Source organism: Elephantulus edwardii, unplaced genomic scaffold, assembly GCF_000299155.1.
Source record: "Elephantulus edwardii isolate Elephantulus edwardi_28Jun2011 unplaced genomic scaffold, EleEdw1.0 scaffold00027, whole genome shotgun sequence".
Classification (NCBI taxonomy): domain Eukaryota; kingdom Metazoa; phylum Chordata; class Mammalia; order Macroscelidea; family Macroscelididae; genus Elephantulus; species Elephantulus edwardii.
The window spans coordinates 6,311,802-6,330,200 of NW_006399777.1; the positions used below are offsets into that span (position 1 = coordinate 6,311,802).

At 45.4% G+C, this 18,399-nt stretch overlaps 1 protein-coding gene across 1 annotated transcript in view; it reads left to right on the forward strand.

The window, feature by feature from the left end:
- The window catches only part of KAT2B (K(lysine) acetyltransferase 2B), a 155,808-nt gene extending 137,409 nt beyond the window's left edge, over nt 1-18,399 (forward strand). Inside the window, exons 13-19 of the mRNA XM_006883408.1 lie at nt 4,343-4,453; nt 5,028-5,171; nt 11,564-11,678; nt 13,986-14,022; nt 14,264-14,327; nt 14,424-14,508; nt 18,206-18,399. Of these exons, the coding sequence (XP_006883470.1) occupies nt 4,343-4,453; nt 5,028-5,171; nt 11,564-11,678; nt 13,986-14,022; nt 14,264-14,327; nt 14,424-14,508; nt 18,206-18,399 (750 nt within the window). The remainder of the gene's footprint in view (nt 1-4,342; nt 4,454-5,027; nt 5,172-11,563; nt 11,679-13,985; nt 14,023-14,263; nt 14,328-14,423; nt 14,509-18,205) is intronic.

The window sequence follows — 18,399 nt, forward strand, 5'->3', positions numbered from 1 at the left end:
TTTCACTCAGCATAATGTCCTCCAGGGTCACCCACTTTGAATAATATTGCATGAGTTCCTTGTTTTTCAATGCTGCGTAGTATTCCATTGTGTGGATATACCACAGCTTCTCTATCCATTCCTTTGTTGATGGGCCCCTAGGCTGCTTCCAACTCTTTGCTATTGTAAACAAAGCTGCAATAAACATGGGTGTGCATTCAGTTCAGTCGCTTGCTCTTAGGAGGGAGAAACTAAAGAAATATTCCCTGTTTGGTGTCTGGGAGCCTTGAAGAAAATGCTGTGGAAATGTTGAGGGATGAAAAGATAAACAACTCCACATTAAATAGTTGCTAAGAAAAAAAAATTGTGGGAGTTTTCAGGCTACGTCGTCAAAGAGATATGCTAAAACAGAAAACACTGTACATGTGAACCATACATGTTATTGCAGATCTCCTAATAGCGTTTAAAGGAAGCATGCAAAAGGAAACGAATTTAGAAATCTCTCTTATTTTACACAGTACCCCAAAAACATTGCTCTTGCAACTTGGGTTAAATGTGAGGAAGATTTCTTAATGAGCTGTCGTAATCTCCTTGTGGTCAAGTCAGAGCCAACTCATAGCTGAGGTGTGGTGGTCACCTCCTGTCTGAGAACACAGTTCACTCTGCAGAGCCCGTGCCAGCCAGTGCCATGTACAACAGCCCAATGGTTTGTCACCAGACCAGATTGTTCTCAGCTCGGCAGCACAGCCAGGGCCGTGGGTGCTTCCACTTCCTTTCCTCGCCGTTCACACGGCCAGCTGCAGCCGCTTGGCCAGGGTCATCCCCTGGTGCGCACATGGGGCCTTTCACTCCCAGCACTGGTGTCACAGGACAGAGGCTGTTCTTGGATTTCACGTCAGTCATCCCATCAGTCAGAGGAGGTAGAGGCCCACGCTCACTTGAGACTTGGCTCGGCCTCTTTTTTTTGGGGTGGGAATTCTGACAGTTTGTCTTTAGATGGTGCTGTTGCTGTATATATAGCTGGATTTTGTTTTGTTTTTTATTTTGTTACAGTGAGAGACTTAGTCACAAATGTCTAGAGTTTAGGAGTTTAATAGAAAATTTTACTTTTTGTAGGGAGGGACTTTGAAAAATTTCCTTGGTTGATAATTTCAGAAAAAAGATTTTACGATTTTTGTTTTCCAAGACAGCCTCACCAGGTTGGGAAGGTTGGTTGAGTTTGACTTGGACTATTTTGGGGCCACTAGAGGGGAATGAAAGGCATTTAATATGAATTGGGTACTTTTGTCTTATTTCATCCCAGAAGGGCAATTTTATTTTTTTCCGCAAACCATGTAATTTCCTAAAGACTCAAGGGAAGGGAGCCGAACATCACAAACTCCGTAGGAAGATCTGGAAAAAAAAAGCAGTGCTTCTTGTAAGTGGATTGAAGCTGTAGCTTTCGAAAATGAAAATCAGTCTTTGCAAATGCAGCAGAACAGAGGACTTTGACAAAGCCATGCTTAGATATCTACATATTTTCACATCATATTCAGAACTTGCTGTTTCATAAAAACAGGAATGAGAGAACAAACTAATTAATTTACTGGTCTTTTTAACTGGCCTGTATCCTTCATTAATCCTGAGACGCAGTACTGAAGATTTCTCTGTTTGCAAGCGTAGAGTCTGAAAGAAAAACTGCTGAGTTGTGTTGACTTATCCACAGGAGGGGAGCTTCGGTGGTGTGGTCTGTACCCAGTTGTGCTCCTCACCCCGAGGCCTGGCTCCTCTGGCACTTTGAATCTGTTACCGGCAGTGAGTTTAAATTTTTTTGGTTTGCTGAACAGATGCCTCTCCGGTATTTCAAACCTACTAGTGGCTCTGCAGGAGGATGGTGGGGGGTCTCCTCCCATGTGATTTACAGCTTTGAGGACCCAGTAGACGGCCAGCTATGAGTTGATTCTGACTTGTCAGCAGTTGGAGAGACAGACAGACGGTGAGGCTTCTCGGAGAAGTAGACCGGGCTTCAGGGAGGAATAAAGAATAAGGCTGACTAGTCTCAGGTGCAGTTTTACCTACCGATGCAAAGAATCCTTGAGTGGGAGTGTAAAAATGTTTCCAAATTTATGTTTTGAAAATACATCCAAAATCTTGGCCAAATGATAACCTTCAAATTTTATCATTTCACATTTTATCATTTTTATCATTATATATATTTTATCATTTCAAATGATAACCTTCAGACCAACATGCCCAAAGAATGTGACACCAAGTTTCCCCACCCCTGCCTTTAAGGAGCACCCTGGTTGCACTTCCTCCAAGAGAGACTAGATTTTTCTTTTGGCAGTCCATGGAGTCTACAGTGCTCTGCTCCCACACCACAACTGGAAGACTTCAAAAATCTTCCCAAGTCATCCTTTTAACACATTGTCGGACAATTGAAATGTATAGGAAGCAAGTGAACACGCAGGGAGTTGACTCCGGCACACCTTAGTCTTTAAATGGACATCACTGCTCTTTAGCACTGTGGACAGCGGAGTTTTCCTCAGCACAACACATCTTTTGATTTTGTGACTGCTGGACCCAGGATGTTGCTTGTGGTTTTCAGAATCTGCATTTCACATGGGAGGAGATTGCCTATAGTTCTCAGGGAGCTGCTGGTGGATTTGAACTGCCTCTCTTTGGATTGATCGTACAGCTCCTTATCCACCAGGCTACTCGAGCTCCCTCTAGTAAACATTAGTCCTTTTCACTTATATTTTTCATTATAATCTTTCATTTCACGTTCTAGCAAGTGTTCATATTCAACATTTACTCTTTTGTTCACAATCACAAAGGGATGGAAGCAACCTAAGTGCCCATCAGCAAATGAATGGATAGAGAAGCTGTGGTATATTCACATAGTGGAATACTACACAGCACTGAAAAAACAAACAAGGAAACCATACAATATCATACAAAATGGGTAGGACATTATAGTGAGTGAGATATCTCAGTCAGAAAAGGACAAATACTGCATAATATCACTGTTATAAAACAGGATAAGGAACACTGCATTAGAACAGATGAGCGAAAGAATTATTTAAAAGGAATATATATAAGGGACTCTGGTGGCCTAGTGGCAAGACGCTGCACTGCAATCCCAGAGGTACGTGGTTCAAATCCACCAGATGCTCTGCTGGAGAAGGAGGGGGCAATCTCCTCCTGTACCAGTCAGATGTGATTTGACGGTACATGTAAAAATAATACAATAAAAAAAATAAATAAAAGGAATATATAATAAAAAAAAAATATATAATTAGGCATTATTTGTATGACAACAATCCAGAATAAGAAATGCATAGTAATGTAGACTGTGGTGGGGTAGGGAGAGGAAAATGTACAACAATGAATGAATTATTTAAGGAGAAAAGTCAACTAGGGTAGGGATTGAGTATGGAGAAAATGTGCAACAATGAATGTATGAAAATCCAAGTTTTCTGTAGACTTTCTTTTAAATCACAATAAAAATTATTGAAAAAGCTCCCCAAACCTTTTATATTACTATTCACCAAGGAATATTTAGGATTGAAAATGAATTAGCAGCTGGTAACTGGTTGGTGTGTTCTTTTCAAAGAACAAGCAGCTTCCGCTTTCAAATGACGATTGTATCTTGACCCAAGCATTTTCACCTTTTAAATTTTGTACCTCATTTTCAGAAATGTGTGAAAGGGTGTTGATATTCTATTTCATTCCGAAAAAGTCTCAGGATTATGAATAAATTTCACTCTTAAGTCTGTCTTTTAGTTGAATTTATCCTTTTGTAGAAAAGTTTGTCTATAATGTGAGTGAGTCAGATATTTTTCTTTTTTTTTTTTAAATTTAGGTTGTTTATTTTTCATTTCAATGAACATCTACAGAGATTTTGGGATTCCATTCATTCATTGTTGCACCCTTCTCCCCGCACAAACCCCTCCCCCCTCCCCCCCCCCTTTGCTCCTCTCCTAAAACCTCCCCCATTGGTCCCCAACCCCCCCCCACCGCACCTCCCCAAACCCCACCCCCTAGCCCCAAATATAGCATACAGTGTTCCTTGCTATGCGTAAAAACATTAAACATTTCTCCCTTCACTAAAACATCTTTAATATAATATTGTTTGATTCTTATAAAAAAGTACCCCCATTTGTTGTAGTGAGATATTTGTATACATCAGATTTTTATTATAAGAAGCTCTAGCGGAGTTCTTTTGTATCTGTGAGCTGTAGCTACGTTGGACATTTGTAACTACTTGTGTTTCAGCAGTTCATGTGCAAACTCCTCACTTTAACAGTCATTTCCTGTTACATTTATAGGATTTTCTCCTCTGGGACCTAATCTGTCTGTCCATCCACTTCCTTTCTCGCAGGGCTATGGAACACACTTAATGAACCACTTGAAAGAATATCATATAAAGCACAACATCCTGAACTTCCTCACATATGCAGATGAATATGCAATTGGGTACTTCAAGAAACAGGTACGTTTCCATCATGTTCGCTACTGTTTCTTGCTCTTTTTTCTTAACATAAGGAGCTCTGGTGGCATAACATGGTACGTGTTGGTGCTTCTGACAGAAAGGTCAGTGTTTCAAATACTCCAGCTGCTCCTTGGTGGAAAGATGGGCAGTTTCTTCCTGTGAAGGTTGACAGCTTTGGAAACCCAATGAGGGGTCGCCGTGCCCTGGCATTGGCTCGGTTGGCGGTGGGTTTTCCTTCTATGTCCTCGGTTAGCCTGCATCTAAATAACGCTCCAGTCTCACTGTTTCCTACTTTACCTACAAGAAGCATACACATGCATCTCCAAGCCATAGGATCCCTGGTTGTGCAGTGGTTGCACGTGTTCACCTGCTAACTGAGTTCAAAGCCATTGGCTGGTCCTAGTAGGAAGATGAGACATTATTGATTGTGGATAAGATTTGCAGCCTGGGGACCCCTGTGGGCAGTGCGCTGAGGACTTGGAAAGAGCGTGCTTCCCACAGGCCAGGCCCAGAGCTTCACGTGATTGGTCTGTGGCGCCCCTTACCCACGGGCATGCATTTGTTTAATTGGCAGGGTTTTTCCAAAGAAATCAAAATACCTAAAACCAAATACGTTGGCTACATCAAGGACTATGAAGGAGCCACTTTAATGGGATGTGAGCTAAATCCGAAGATCCCGTACACAGAGTTTTCTGTCATCATCAAAAAGCAGAAGGAGGTAAGTAATACGCCGACGGCACGTTCCTCCTGCGAGCCGCTGGAGTGGCGCGTGTGGCCTCTGGGTGTGTGAGTCGGCGGGAAGTCACCGTCTTCGTTGGCTGGGGGTTCTCTCCAATTGTTCTCGGACAAGTCCTTCATCTTCCTCTTACTGTCCCTAGGAGTGTCAATCCCCAAAGCAAATACAGAAACAAACCAAAAAATGCCCATTGCTGCCAGGGAGATCCTGAACCTTATTGAATGGTGACAGACGTCAACCCCACCTTCAAGGACTTTTCCATTCTGGACTTAGCCTCCCGCCAAATCACCTCTCTCTCTCCACTCTCTTGTAACTGTTGTCATATGGCCGTTGAACTCAGCTCGTTGGCTTTGAGTCAGATCTGACCTGTAGCTGATCCTCCATCAGGTTTTCAGAGACAGGAAATTGCACAGGAGGACACTGTCTGTTTTAGTCCTGTGGAGCAGCAGGTGGCCTTGAACCACGTTCCTTTGGGTTGGCAGCACGATGCCATACTGTCATCTTGCTCGGGGCTGTAAGTGGTGTGGTCACTGTCGCTCTGTTAAGCAGAGTCCATGCTTCTCGAGTGGCTCACCTTCAGCAGTGGCTCTGCGGAAAAGGAGGACCCGGCCCCTCCTCTGAAGTCCAGTGCAGCGGCTGGGACTAAGCATCTCACCTCTTGCCCGCAATCACTTGGCACCTCTGGTGACCCAGTGTGGAGGGAGCTGCATGCCCCGCTCAGTCTCCGCTGGCTACTCTGTGGGAGGAAGAGGGGAAGTCTTCTCCCATGTGATTTACAGCCTCCGCCAACCCTCTGGAGGGCTGGCTGCAAGTCAGTCTTGACTTGAAGGTAAGGGGTTCAGTTTACATCACGATTTATCAGTCAGTCTCTCTGGCTGATAACTGTTTATCCCAAATGTTTATCTTCTTGCTGGGGAGCTCTGGGGGCCAAGTGGTAAAGAGTTTCGCAGGTAACCCACAGATGGTGGTGGTGGTTGTTATGTGCCGTCGAGTCACTTGCGACTCATAGCGACCCTATGTACAACAGCTCTAAACTCTGCTCTGTCGTGTGCCAATTGCACTGTCTCCAACATTACCCAATCACTGAATCAATCCATCTCATAGAGGGTCTTCTCCTCCTGCGCTGTCCCTCCACCCTCCCAAGCATGATGTCCCTCTCCAAGGACCGGTTGGTCCCTCCTGGCAACATTTCCAATGTATGTCAGACGAAGATTCAGAATCCTTGTCTTCAAGTAGCCGCCCTGTTTAACCCTTTCCAGGATGAATCTGTCTGTTTTCTTAACAGTCCATGGTACTCTTGGTACTCTTCTCCAGCCCCACAGCTCAAAGGCATCAATTCTCCTTCTATCCTCCTTGGTCATTGTGCAACTCTCTGACGCATAACAAGTGATTGCAAAGACCATAGCCTGTATCAGACACACCTTAGTCTCCAGAGTGACACCATTGCTCTTCAGTACCTTGGAGAGGTCCCTGACAGCAGACTTTCCCATCGCAATATGTTTTTTTATTTCCTGGCTACTGGTGCCAAGAGTGTTGACCGTGGTTCCAATCCACCAGCTGCTTCATTGCAGAAGGATGGCTATTCCCCTCCCAGGGTGATTAACTGCCTCAGAAAACCCACTGGAGGCTCAGCTACGGGTTGGCTCTGACTTGAGAAAACACAGCAACAATCGTCCCAATGCTAAGGGGTTTCTTTTCTGTTGTTGGAGTAGTCTTTCCTGCATGTGAACTAAAAAAGAACCTATTAAAGGGGGGTGACCATCCCCAGTTTCTTGGAAAAAGAAAGGAGATTTCCTAGAAAGTTAGTTGGTGGCTGCATTGGAGGCTTTCTTTTCCAAACTCCGTTTCCCCAAGTGTACAGTGTATAGAAAAGAGAAATGGCTGGGGGACAGTGATCAACAGACTTGTAGGCAGCACATAATTCAACTTCTGTGTTAAGTGTCTTGGAAGGATCATCACTCCATCAGTTTGAACTTCTTAGATCTTTTCTCTTCGTCTCAGTCCAGACATCCAGCTGTGTACTTACGTCATGCTTGTTCTTGCCTGCTTGTTCTCAGACCAGTTCTGCAAGTGCCAGACATTCCTGCCCTAGTTAGGATCGAGTGCCAACCACTCCTACCCTAGTTAGGGTAGACTGACTGTAACTCATTACTATAGTTGCATTAAGCAAATACTTGTTGTTGGAGTACTTCCTGTAACGCTGACTAGCGCTACAAGACAGACAGAATGGCCCTGGGGCTGCTACTGACTGGCTGCTGTTCCCCTTGTCTACATGTTACTGTTTTTGTTTAATTTCTTCGAGGTGTAAAAATTCTCTCAGCCATGTACAAGTTCAAATGGAAAGGGAGGAAAATTAAAACAAGTCCACAAGAATCAAAATAAGACCTTGAATGGATCCCACCTAAATTGAAAAGCCGTCTCATGAGTAGATGTGATGCACTGAACACTGATAACCAAAGACCAGACAAGTTGTGTGATGTCTTCAAGGATATCAAGATAGCACAAGTTCATTACAAAGACAGGAAAGGAAGGAGAGAGGGAGAGAGGGAGAGAGGGAGGGAGGGAGGGAGGGAGGGAGGGAGGAAGGAAGGAAGGAAGGAAGGAAGGAAGGAAGGAAGGAAGGAAGGAAAAACCAAAGTGAATGTCAGAATAGACTCTGAAGCTTGTCCTGGAATGAAAAGACGCTGAAAGCAAGAGGAAGGAATGCTAAGATAAAAGAGCTGAACAGACGGTTTCAAGGACAGTTCGAGAAGACAAAGCAAAATAGTACAAAAGATGCAAAGCTAGAGTTAGAAAACCAAAAAGAGAAGACTATGCCAGGATTTTTCAAGCTGAAAGCACTGAAGAACACATTCAAGCCTGGAGCTGCAACACTGAAGGGTCGTATGTGCGAAATCCTGAATGATGCAGGAAGCAGGAAATGCAGAGGCAAAGCGTAGGTGGGAGATTTTTCTCTTTACCCTGCAGGGTTCTCTTTGAAAGGCATGGTGCTTCTCTGAAATTGAGTTTGGTTTTGCCTTTTAATGCTGTCAGCTCTCTGATGGCATTAATAGTAAGCCTGATTTTGTATCTTATCAATATAGTGTTATTATGTGTGAGAAGTTTGTTTGCAGTTTATGAAATATTTGTTTCAAAGAGTCAGCACTCCTCTTCAGCAGAGTTCAAATGTGTCATTTCTCTTTTTGCTATCCTTAGCCGCTTTTGAACTCTCAGCAGCTTTGTAAATGATTAAAAAGACCATGGCTTGAAACAGGTGCACCTTAGTTCTCAAACTAACCTCATTGCTCCTCAGTAATTTGCACCAGTCCCTGACTGCAGATTTTCTCAGTGCAATACATCTCCTGGTTTCCTGTCTGCCAAGTGTATTGATTGTGATTCCAAGTAAGATGAAGTCATTTTTCGTCTCTGTCTTTTCTCCCTCTAGCATGATGTCATCTACCGGGCCAGTGGTGAGGATTTTTGTTTTTTGCTTTCTTGACGTTGAAATGCGATTCACAGTAAGGGCTGCAGTATTTAATCTTCTGTAGCAAGTGCTTCAGGTCCTCCTCACTTTCCGCAGCCATGTGTCATCTGCATAACAGAGGCTCTTGATGAGTCTTCCTCTTAACCTGATGCCACATTCTGCTCAAATAATTTGCTCAGCATGCAAATTGACTAGGTATGGGAAAAGGATACCACCCCGATACACACCTTGCTTACTTTTAAACCATCTGGCGTTTCCTTGCTCTTTTCCCACAACAGCCCCTTGGTCTAGGTATAGATTTTACATGAGCACAATCAAGTGTTCTGGGCTTACTGTTCTTCCCAGTGTTAGCCGTAACTTGTTACGATCCATACAATGGAATGCTTTTGCATAGACATTCTTCTGGTATTCTTTGCTTTCAGCCAGGATCCATCTGACATCAGCAATGATATCTCAGATGCTGAGGAGCACTCCAGCTACACTTTTCCACGACATAACTGTTTATATTCTTCAGTGCTCCTCTCCAACACCCACAGGCATCAATTTTTCTTCTGTCGTTCTTATTTATTGTCCTGCTTTCAGACACACAGCAAGTGATTAAAGACACCATGGTTTGAAACATGCTCATTTTGGTCTTCAGACAACATCATTGCTGCTCAGCACTTTGGAGAGGTCTCTGACAGTGAACCTAGCCAGTGCAGTACGTCTTCTGATCTCTTAACTGCTGGTCCCAAGGGGGTTGAATGTGGATCCATGTAAGATGAAGTAGTCAGCAATTTCGATCCTTTTCCAATCTTTCATGACATTACTTATTGGCCAAAAGGTGAGGACCTTTGTTTTCTTGGTGTTGAGATGTAATCCATGCTGAAGACTGTAGTTCTTGATCTTCAAGTCCTTCTCACTTTTCAGCAAGCAAGCTCGTGTCATCTCCGTAACACAGGCTGCTGATGAAATTTCTTTAGATCCTCATGCTTAAGAATCTGGCCTCACAAATACTTTGCTCAGCATACAGATGGAACAGGTCTGGAGAGAGGACCTATTCCTGGCACACACCCTTCCTGATTTTAAACTATGTACTCACTGCCAATACCAGGTGGATATTGGCTGAAAGAAGATCAAATACTGCAGCCCTTAGTATGGATCACATTTCAACGTTAAGAAAGCAAGGACATTGGATTCTGTGGATCACAACAAAGTGGCTAACAGTGAGGAGAATAGGAATCCCAGAACACTTGATTGTGCTTATGGGAAACCTATGCTTAGACCAAGAAGCTGTCATCTAAACAGACAAAGGGTAGACTGCGTGGTTTATAATCAAGAAAGGTGTGTACTCAGGATGTATTCTTTCTCCATACCTATTGAATGAATATGCCAAACAAATCCTTCAATAGTCTGGGCTTTCTGAAGTAAGGTACGGACTCCGGATTGGACATTATGAGATCATCTTCCGCAGCGTTTTGCTGGCATGTGATGCGAGTTTATGAGACAGTGTGCTGTCCTGCTGGCCAGGGGCTGATCTGAGTCCTCCAGGGCTCCTGGGGAGGGTGGGCATTGTCCTCGTGTTAAGACTTTCAGCCCAGGATCAAGCTGGCAGCTTCCACTGTTTTTACTGTTACTGCTTTCCTCTGAATTCGGTGAGCAGGTGGTCCAGTTTCTTGTGTGCTGAAGTGTAGTTCTGAGTATATTGAAGGCAAAGCTGATTTGTCTTGGCAAAGTCACCTCAGTCGGCTGGGAAAGATGTTACAAAGCAGCCCATCTCTCAAGATCTACCCTTCCAGCGTTGTGCTTCTGGGGAGAGCTGCTTTTCAGATGTAAATGGCATAGACTGGCCTCCCCTTTTCAATCACTTAAATAAGAATAGACCCGTTCATCACAGGCTTGGGGGCTTCCTGGCTGCCCACTCCTCTCCTTTCCCCACTGTCTTAAGGGATTCGTTATTGTTGTTGTTTGTGCCAGACCCTTCGTGGGAACTGACCCATAGCTCACCCTCCAGTGGGTTTTCAGAGGTAGTTCATCTCACTCAAGTTTGTCCATCCTTCTCTCTGAGAGCTGCAGGGGGGCTCAAACCGCATACCTTCAGGATTGCAGCTCCGCTTCCTACCACGAGGCCACCAGAGCTCCCTAAGGGAGTAGTTACTGGAGTGAAGCGGTCTGACACCTGACTGGGTGGGTCTTAAGGAAGCTCTCGACTGCTTTCCTGTAATTGGACCTGAGCCTTCTCAGAGAAGACAGCCGCGTTATTAGCCTTGATGCTCAAGATGACATTGGACTTGGAAGAGTGTGTTCCTTCAGGCCTGACCTTCCAGGGTGGCAGGGACCAAGTCCTTCAGGCAGTTGCAAGCATGTCACTAACTGGCTTGGTGTGATGGGGTGTTCCGTGTCTTCACTGTGAAATAGTATCTTCTCTTCTGCTTCATGTAGGCTTTCTTTTTTGTTGGGAGAATGCTTCGTCTGGTGGGCAGTCTGGAGGGTCACTGATGAAGAATATGGTAGTTGTCCTGTCCCCACCACTCCCCAGATCGATTGCTTCCTGAGAAACCTGATAACATCTAAGCTGGTCATATCAAAGGCAGAGCAGACAGTGGATCCTGATAAGGGTCTGAGCCTGATCAAAATAGCCCAAGCCTAACTTAATTTACAACCCAAATTCTGAGAAATCCCGTCTTCGTCCTCCCCAGGACCCCTATAAGAAGGAACCTTCCCCCCAAGACTGCCCGGTGCCATTTCAGTCTTGTCCACATGCTGTGTGGTGGGTCACTTGGCGTCCCTCTCAGACCACGCAGTAAAGGCCTGTTCGTTTCTTGGCACCAGTTTCTTTATTTCTGTCCTTCATACTCGCGATCTCATTTTTATATTTAACAGTAACCTTTTTATCCTAAACACACTTCTTTTTTTTTTTCCTGCTTTACAGATTATTAAAAAGCTGATTGAAAGAAAGCAAGCCCAGATTCGAAAGGTCTACCCGGGACTTTCTTGTTTCAAAGACGGAGTCCGGCAGATTCCCATCGAGAGCATTCCTGGGATTAGTATGTATAGACCGCTTTTAGGAAGCCCGTGTTGTGTGGTGCCGAGCTGTGCGTGTAACGATTATTAAGAGCAGGAACTCGGAGGCTTGGTGGCCTCGTGGGTCTCAGTGGGTGTTTATTCCCATTTGTTTTAAGAAAGTAGCAAAAGCCCTCCTTTTGTCTGCCTTTCTTACTCCTCTCAACACGAACAAGCCCAAAGCTTAAATGACCCCTGACTAGAGCTATTAATCTCCAGCATTGATTGATTGCGAGTCTGGTAATTGTAGCTCAGTGCTGCTCTGGCAGGTAGAAGAATTCTGCTTTTATAGGGGGAAAGTGCCTCTCAGAAAGGTCACACCACTTAACTGTAATTGGCAAATAACTAGAAAGAAACCTCATTGCCACCCAGTCGGAGCTGACTCACTGGTGACCCCCCAGCGGGGTTTCAGAGACTGTCAATCGCACAGGGTGGACTGCCCGCCTTTCTCCTGAGATGCAGGTGGATTCTGTCCACTGCCTGTCTGTTAACAGCACAACTGTCCAGACTGGGCCCCTGAGCTCAGGGCAAGCCCTCAGATCGAAGGCACCGCGGTGGCCAGTCAGGGGGACAGAGAAGAGGCAGTCTGCTCCTGTTAAGATCCACAGCTTCAGAAACCCGATGGAGTGTCCGGGTCAGGACCGACTTGGGGGCAGTGACGTTGCTGTAGAGAAAGGGGCAGCTCCACGGGGACCTCCCCAGCATCTTGCTGTCGGCGCGGTGTCTCAGCTTCCGTGGCCGGTGCTGGGGCAGCGCTCGGTTCCGAGAACGGGAGAGAAACACCTCTTGCCGCGTGTGCTGGAGGTCATGCCACTCCTCAGAGTTCCCCAGCGTTTTCCCAGGACCCCTTGTGGCTCAGCAGTGAAGCTCTTTGCCACTAACAGACTGTGTGGTGGTTTGGACCCCCGCTGCCCTGTGGGACAATGATGATTAGTCCCCGTGGCGATTTTGTTCTTTTAAAGATGAACCTGTTGGTGGCAAGGCAATTCTGATGCCTCATAACCCTGCAGACAGAGTCCCCTTAGAGGTTCCAGAGCTGTAAGTTCATCTAAGCGGAGAGCCCCCCGTTTCCACTGCACTTCCAGAGCACGCTTTAAGTTAGACCGCACGCTGGGAACCTGGGAGGGTGGGGTTCTGAATTCTGTCCTGTTAGAGTGGATTTGAGGACACATTATACCATTGTTAAAAGAGTTTTTGCCAGGGGTTCATGACCGTGTGTCTCTTAAAGGTGGGTCTTACTCGGTTAAACCGTACAAACTAGCTTTGAAGTATTATTACTGTCAGTCACAAGGCCCTGAATATCAGTAACTTCACACTGTTAAAATCTGGGTGGTTCTACTGCACTGAGGATTGAATAAAGCAGAATTAAGCAAACTGAAATTCTCCAGGAAGAGGAAGATGAGACATTGTCTGGCTGGGGTGTACAAGGTGTAGGACTTGCCTACATGACGTATTTTACAGCAGGTTTTACTAACACTGATAGACCTAGAGAGTTTTTGTTTTAGGAGTCCCTGGGTGGCGTGAATGGTTAAGCTTTAGACTGCTAGGTACAGGGTTGATGGTTCAAAGCCACCCAGGGTGGTCCTTGGAAGCAAGGCCTGGCAATCTGCTTCCTAAATGTGACAGCCTTGGAAACCTCTGCAGTTCTGCTCCCACTCGCTTGGGGACATTGTGAGTGAGGGTGGCTGCTTCCCGGGTTCGACACCCTTCTTCATGCATGCCCCTCAGCTGCAAAGGAATGACCCCTTAATTTTTCCCCACCCCTGATTATCACTTCTTAAGAGTTTAATTAGCTGTTAGGAGAAGTCAGACCACGTCGCCCCAAGTCCAGGCTGTGTTCCCCTTTAGTTGGACAGAACCATCTCCCATGGCAAACCGTGTCTTGGTCAAATAAAAATGACGAGGATGTACGGTTTCCTAATCTAAAATCACAGCTTCTTAACTCTCTGACGTGGTTAATAAGCTAGTGAAGAATACACAGGCAAATACAGTTGGGAACCATCCACGCGCATAGTGCTTGAAAGCAAACCTTTTTACAAATGCTTCTGACAAGTAGAAGCTCCTCTGAGGAAACCACTCAGGTACAGGGAAGTCGTGACAGTCCAGGGAATGATTCCTCGTGTGCGCTGCGTAAGGAGGTGCCTTGGAGTCAGCGTTAGGCCCTACCTTCCCCCAGGCGGACGTGTATAGAGGCATGGCTGTAATTCATTGCGTTTTAGATAAGTGTTAACTATGTGATTCTCTTGACCGAAAGCAGTTCTCATTCAGTGTTTAATTTCGTTGACATATAGGAGAGACAGGCTGGAAACCAAGTGGAAAAGAGAGAAGGTAAGTATGACGGGCAGAAGGAAGTCCATGGACGCCACTTCTCCCCTCCCAGCAACTTGGAGCAAAAGGGCAAACTAACTGGTTGTAGTCTCCAGTCCAACACTGGCTTGGCGGCCACGTCCATAAACAGTTCTGCAAGGATTGCACTTGGAGGTTTTTGTAAGAATGAGGTGTCTAGGAGTCAGCCCGCCACGGGGTGAAAGCCTAATTCGCGGTCCTGGTTGTTTGCTTTTCTTTCAAGTAGAGACCCCAAAGACGCCGACCAGCTTTACAGCACGCTCAAGAGCGTCCTCCAGCAGGTGAAGGTGCGTGTGCCTCCCCCTCGCCTCCTGCACGTAGGCCACCCTGACCTCCCCCATGACGTTGTCTCACATGACACCCTGCTCTTTTCTTTACCCAAGAGCCACCAAAGTGCTTGGCCTTTCATGGAACCAGTGAAGAGAACCGAAGCTCCGGGCTATTATGAAGTTATAAGGTTCCCCATGGGTAATGGCTCACATTTTCTTAAATGTGGATTTCGAGCTCCGGGGGCGGGCGGAGAGGGCTGGGTTGGAGGCCCCCCGTGTTTGTTGAGGTCGGAGGGCACTTCTGTTGGGCAGAGAAAACTTACAATGGGGGGTGGGGTGAGATTCCTCCTTGTGTAGGGCACATAACAACAATTAGAGCACTACCCCCCACCCCACCCCACTGCCTTAGGATACCTTCAGGTACTAAGCAAATAGGTAATGTTGCCCCAAAAAGAGCTGCAAATTTGAGGTCAGGAATGGCACGTGAGGCGTTTTCCTTGTCCCTGTTACTGTCTTTTGAAAGACCTTCTTTTCTTCTCTATCCCCCACATGGGTGTGATCTGAATCACTTTCCATGCGCTGGGCAGTAAGGAGGTAGCCCGCCCTCGCTGCTGTGTCTCCTTGGTGTGCTTGGATTGGAAGACAGAGTTGACCCCCTGAGAATTCCCAAGTCGGGAGTAAATGTTAAAAAAACAGACTAACTTAGTGCCGTCTCCATCTTTGGTATTGCCAAGCTTTTTTAACCCAGGCACTCTGGTCACTGCAAAAAATCAAAAGAAGTCCAGAGCAAGTAAAATGGATTCATAACTTTAGAAGAGGCAGGGAATGTGTAGGACTGGCTGTTGTTCACCAAACCTCTCTTGCTTTATTTACAGTACATTTTTGTTTCCTTCATCTCATCTCCTGATAAAGTTTGCAAAGCCTGTCAGTCCCACTTCTCTAAAGTTTGTTCTCTCTCTTCTCCCCCACACTCCTCTCCCCAGTTAGTTTTCTTTTCACTGTTAAAGTAGTCTGTTGGGCAGCCTATCAGCATCGTCCCCTTGGCGTCTCCCCCAGAGGACTACAGCGCACAGTTCCTGCCTCATGAAAGCGTCTGTACGTGGCTCAGTCACACCTGGATGAGACCTTTAGTTGGGCTTTGCTGAGTCTTTTTGGTGAGGTGGTTTAAGCGTTCTGCTTCTACCAGAAAGATTGGCTGTTCAAAGCCCCCATCTGCACCATGGGGCAAAAGACGAAGCCATCTGCTTCTGTGATGATTGTGTCCCCAGGCACCCTGTTCTGCTCTGTCCTGCAGGGTCTCCTAGAGAAGAGGCTTGAAGGTAGCTGAGCCTTTGTATATATTGAGCTTTTTTAGACTTCTCTCCCAGCGAAGTCTCATTTGGAAAAGAAAGAAAAAGGTAAAGCTTAGTCCACAGATCTGATGACCAATGAGAGAGCCAGAGTCAAAGGTCCAGAGATGGAAGCGATGTTCCCACGTTCTTTGGTGGATTGTGGGTACTGTTACAATGCGGCCCTCCTCATTCTGCCCATCACACTGCCCAGGAACTTACTCTCGTAAATGGAATCCCATTACATGCGATTTTGACTTTCCTTCTAGAAAACGTGAGGAGCTGATGGAGGCAAATGTCAAGGTTTGGGTCATTTCTACAGACACTCTGACTTGTGTTTCATGTGCAGTCAACCCACTTACCGATATTTAAGGCTGGAACTAGGCTTTGGCGACAACCCATAAACAAGTTAACCGTTAACTCACCCGTGTTGACTTGGCCCTAAGTCACGGTGACTGTGTTATGTTTCTTCTTGTTGGGTGTCAGCGAGTCAGGTACAGCTCGGTAGTGACCCTGTGAACAGTGAGCCCTGCCCTGCGCCCTTTCTGTGAACTTTGATGGGCTTGGGACCCTGAGGCTAATAAACCTTTATGGGAGGAGCCTGCCCACCTTCCTGCCTTGGAGCAGCAGGGGGGATTCCAGCTGCCAGCCTCTTAGGAAGTGAGACACTTAAACCAGGGCTCCTTCAGCATTGCTGGGCGCCACTCAGGTGACTACGTCTCATAGTGACTCTGTGAACCACAGAACGCTGGACCTGGGCCTGTCCTGAAGCACCTCCTGTCATTGGTATGGGATTCAGTAAATTATCCCTGAGAAACCAGGTTTGAAGAAGACCTGCTGTATTTGTATGAAGTTAAGAGTACTGTGTGATTTCAAGCAAGGAGATCTGTTGGGGAAATGTTTTTACAGGTAGTCCTGAAAGGTTCACTTGTTTTTGAGATTTTTTTTTTAAATGAAGTAGGTTATTCTTGAACTTAAAACACAATTCATTTGAACAGTGTTTTATGTCCAGGGTTTCTGGCATATTTGTAGGTATATTTACGCTCGGTTTCTCAAATTCTAAGTGCATCATACCGCCGCCGATGTGGTGAAACAAGTTCCGTGTGATTGTTTTCATTGATTGATTCAGTGCAAGCCCTTCGCCTGCCTTAAGCCAGGACTGAGCGTCTTGTGAAGAGTTCTTAGTGCCTCATTTCCACACATGAGCTCTTCGTCCGCATCATTGCCAATTGATCCGCTTCCTCGTGATGGACAGAGGATTGGACCAGATGATGCAAATAGTCTCTTGCCCATTAAAGTAACAAGGCACCTTGGGGGCCTGGTCAGTGGGGAGTCACCCTGGTAACCCCTAGGCCTTTGTGATGGTGCAGACCCAGCAGCTCAGCAGGACAAAGATGGACAGTCCCCTCCCTCCAGTTCACAGCCTCTGAAACCCACTAGGTCGGTCCCAGCCCGACGGCAGTGAGTGAGAGTGTGTTCCGTTAAATTCACGTTAACGCTGATGGCCCAATCTGGAGCATGGGACACAGCTCCCAAAAGGGTGGGGCCTGTGGGCCAGAGGACTGTCTCCCTCTGTTAGGATTTACACCACAGAGACCTAGCCATGGTCATGTGAGTCAATCGATCTGATGACAGCCAATTGGCTATTTTATTTATTATCAAAGTCATTTTAAATGTTGAAATGGCTATGATTTTTGTATTTTTTTTAAAAAAAAACCCTCAAGAAAGAACAAATATAAGAATTTGAGCATATGCATTTATTGTAAGCCAAGACATTGAGATGATCAAGATGTAATCAAATCAATGTCTTAGATCTCTCTGCTGGTTTCAGGTTGATTTTTTTCATTATTATTTTTTAAATTTTATTTTCTTTTTTTTTTTTCTTCTTTAGGGCCTTCCGGGAAAACCTGGAAGACCTGCTAGACAAATTCAAAAAGAGCTGTAACACTTTTTTTTTTTTTAAGTTTACAGAGACTTTGAATTTCCACTCATTCATTGTTGCACTTTTCTCCCTGCCCCCTCTCCCCCGCCCCAGTTCACTCTTCTCTTTGAAAAGTAAAAGAGAAATTCTTTCATTGTTATACAGCCCTCCCCCAGGTCCACTACACTGTGCAGCCTTCGTTCTGGACTCCTGTCATGACAATAATACCTAATCATATATCCCTTTTAAACAGTTCTCTCCCTCATCTGTTTCAATGCAGTATACGTAAGTTATCCTATCTTTCTCAGTCTTTCCCCAACCCTGATGTCAGTCCTGTTTTACAACAGTGTCCCTATGAAAAATTTGTCCTCTTATTTCACTCAGCATAAAGTCCTCCAGGGTCACCCATTTTGTATATGAGTTCCTTATTTTTCAATGCTGCATAGTATTCCATTGTGTGAATATACCACAGCTTCTCTATCCATTTGTTTGTTGATGGGCATCTGGGTTGTTTCCAGCTCCTTGCTATTGTGAGCAAAGCAGCAATAAACCCAGGTGTGCAGGGTTTCAGTTTTGTCAGGGACATAGAGAAGTCAAAAGATTGTGTATATGAATATATATAATTATTTTTTCTTTTCTTTTTACAGATCTGAAGACCATGAGTGAACGCCTCAAAAATAGGTACTATGTGTCTAAGAAATTATTCATGGCCGACTTGCAGCGAGTGTTTACCAACTGCAAAGAGTACAACCCACCCGAAAGTGAATATTACAAATGTGCCAATATTCTGGAGAAGTTCTTCTTCAGTAAAATCAAGGAGGCTGGACTCATTGACAAGTGA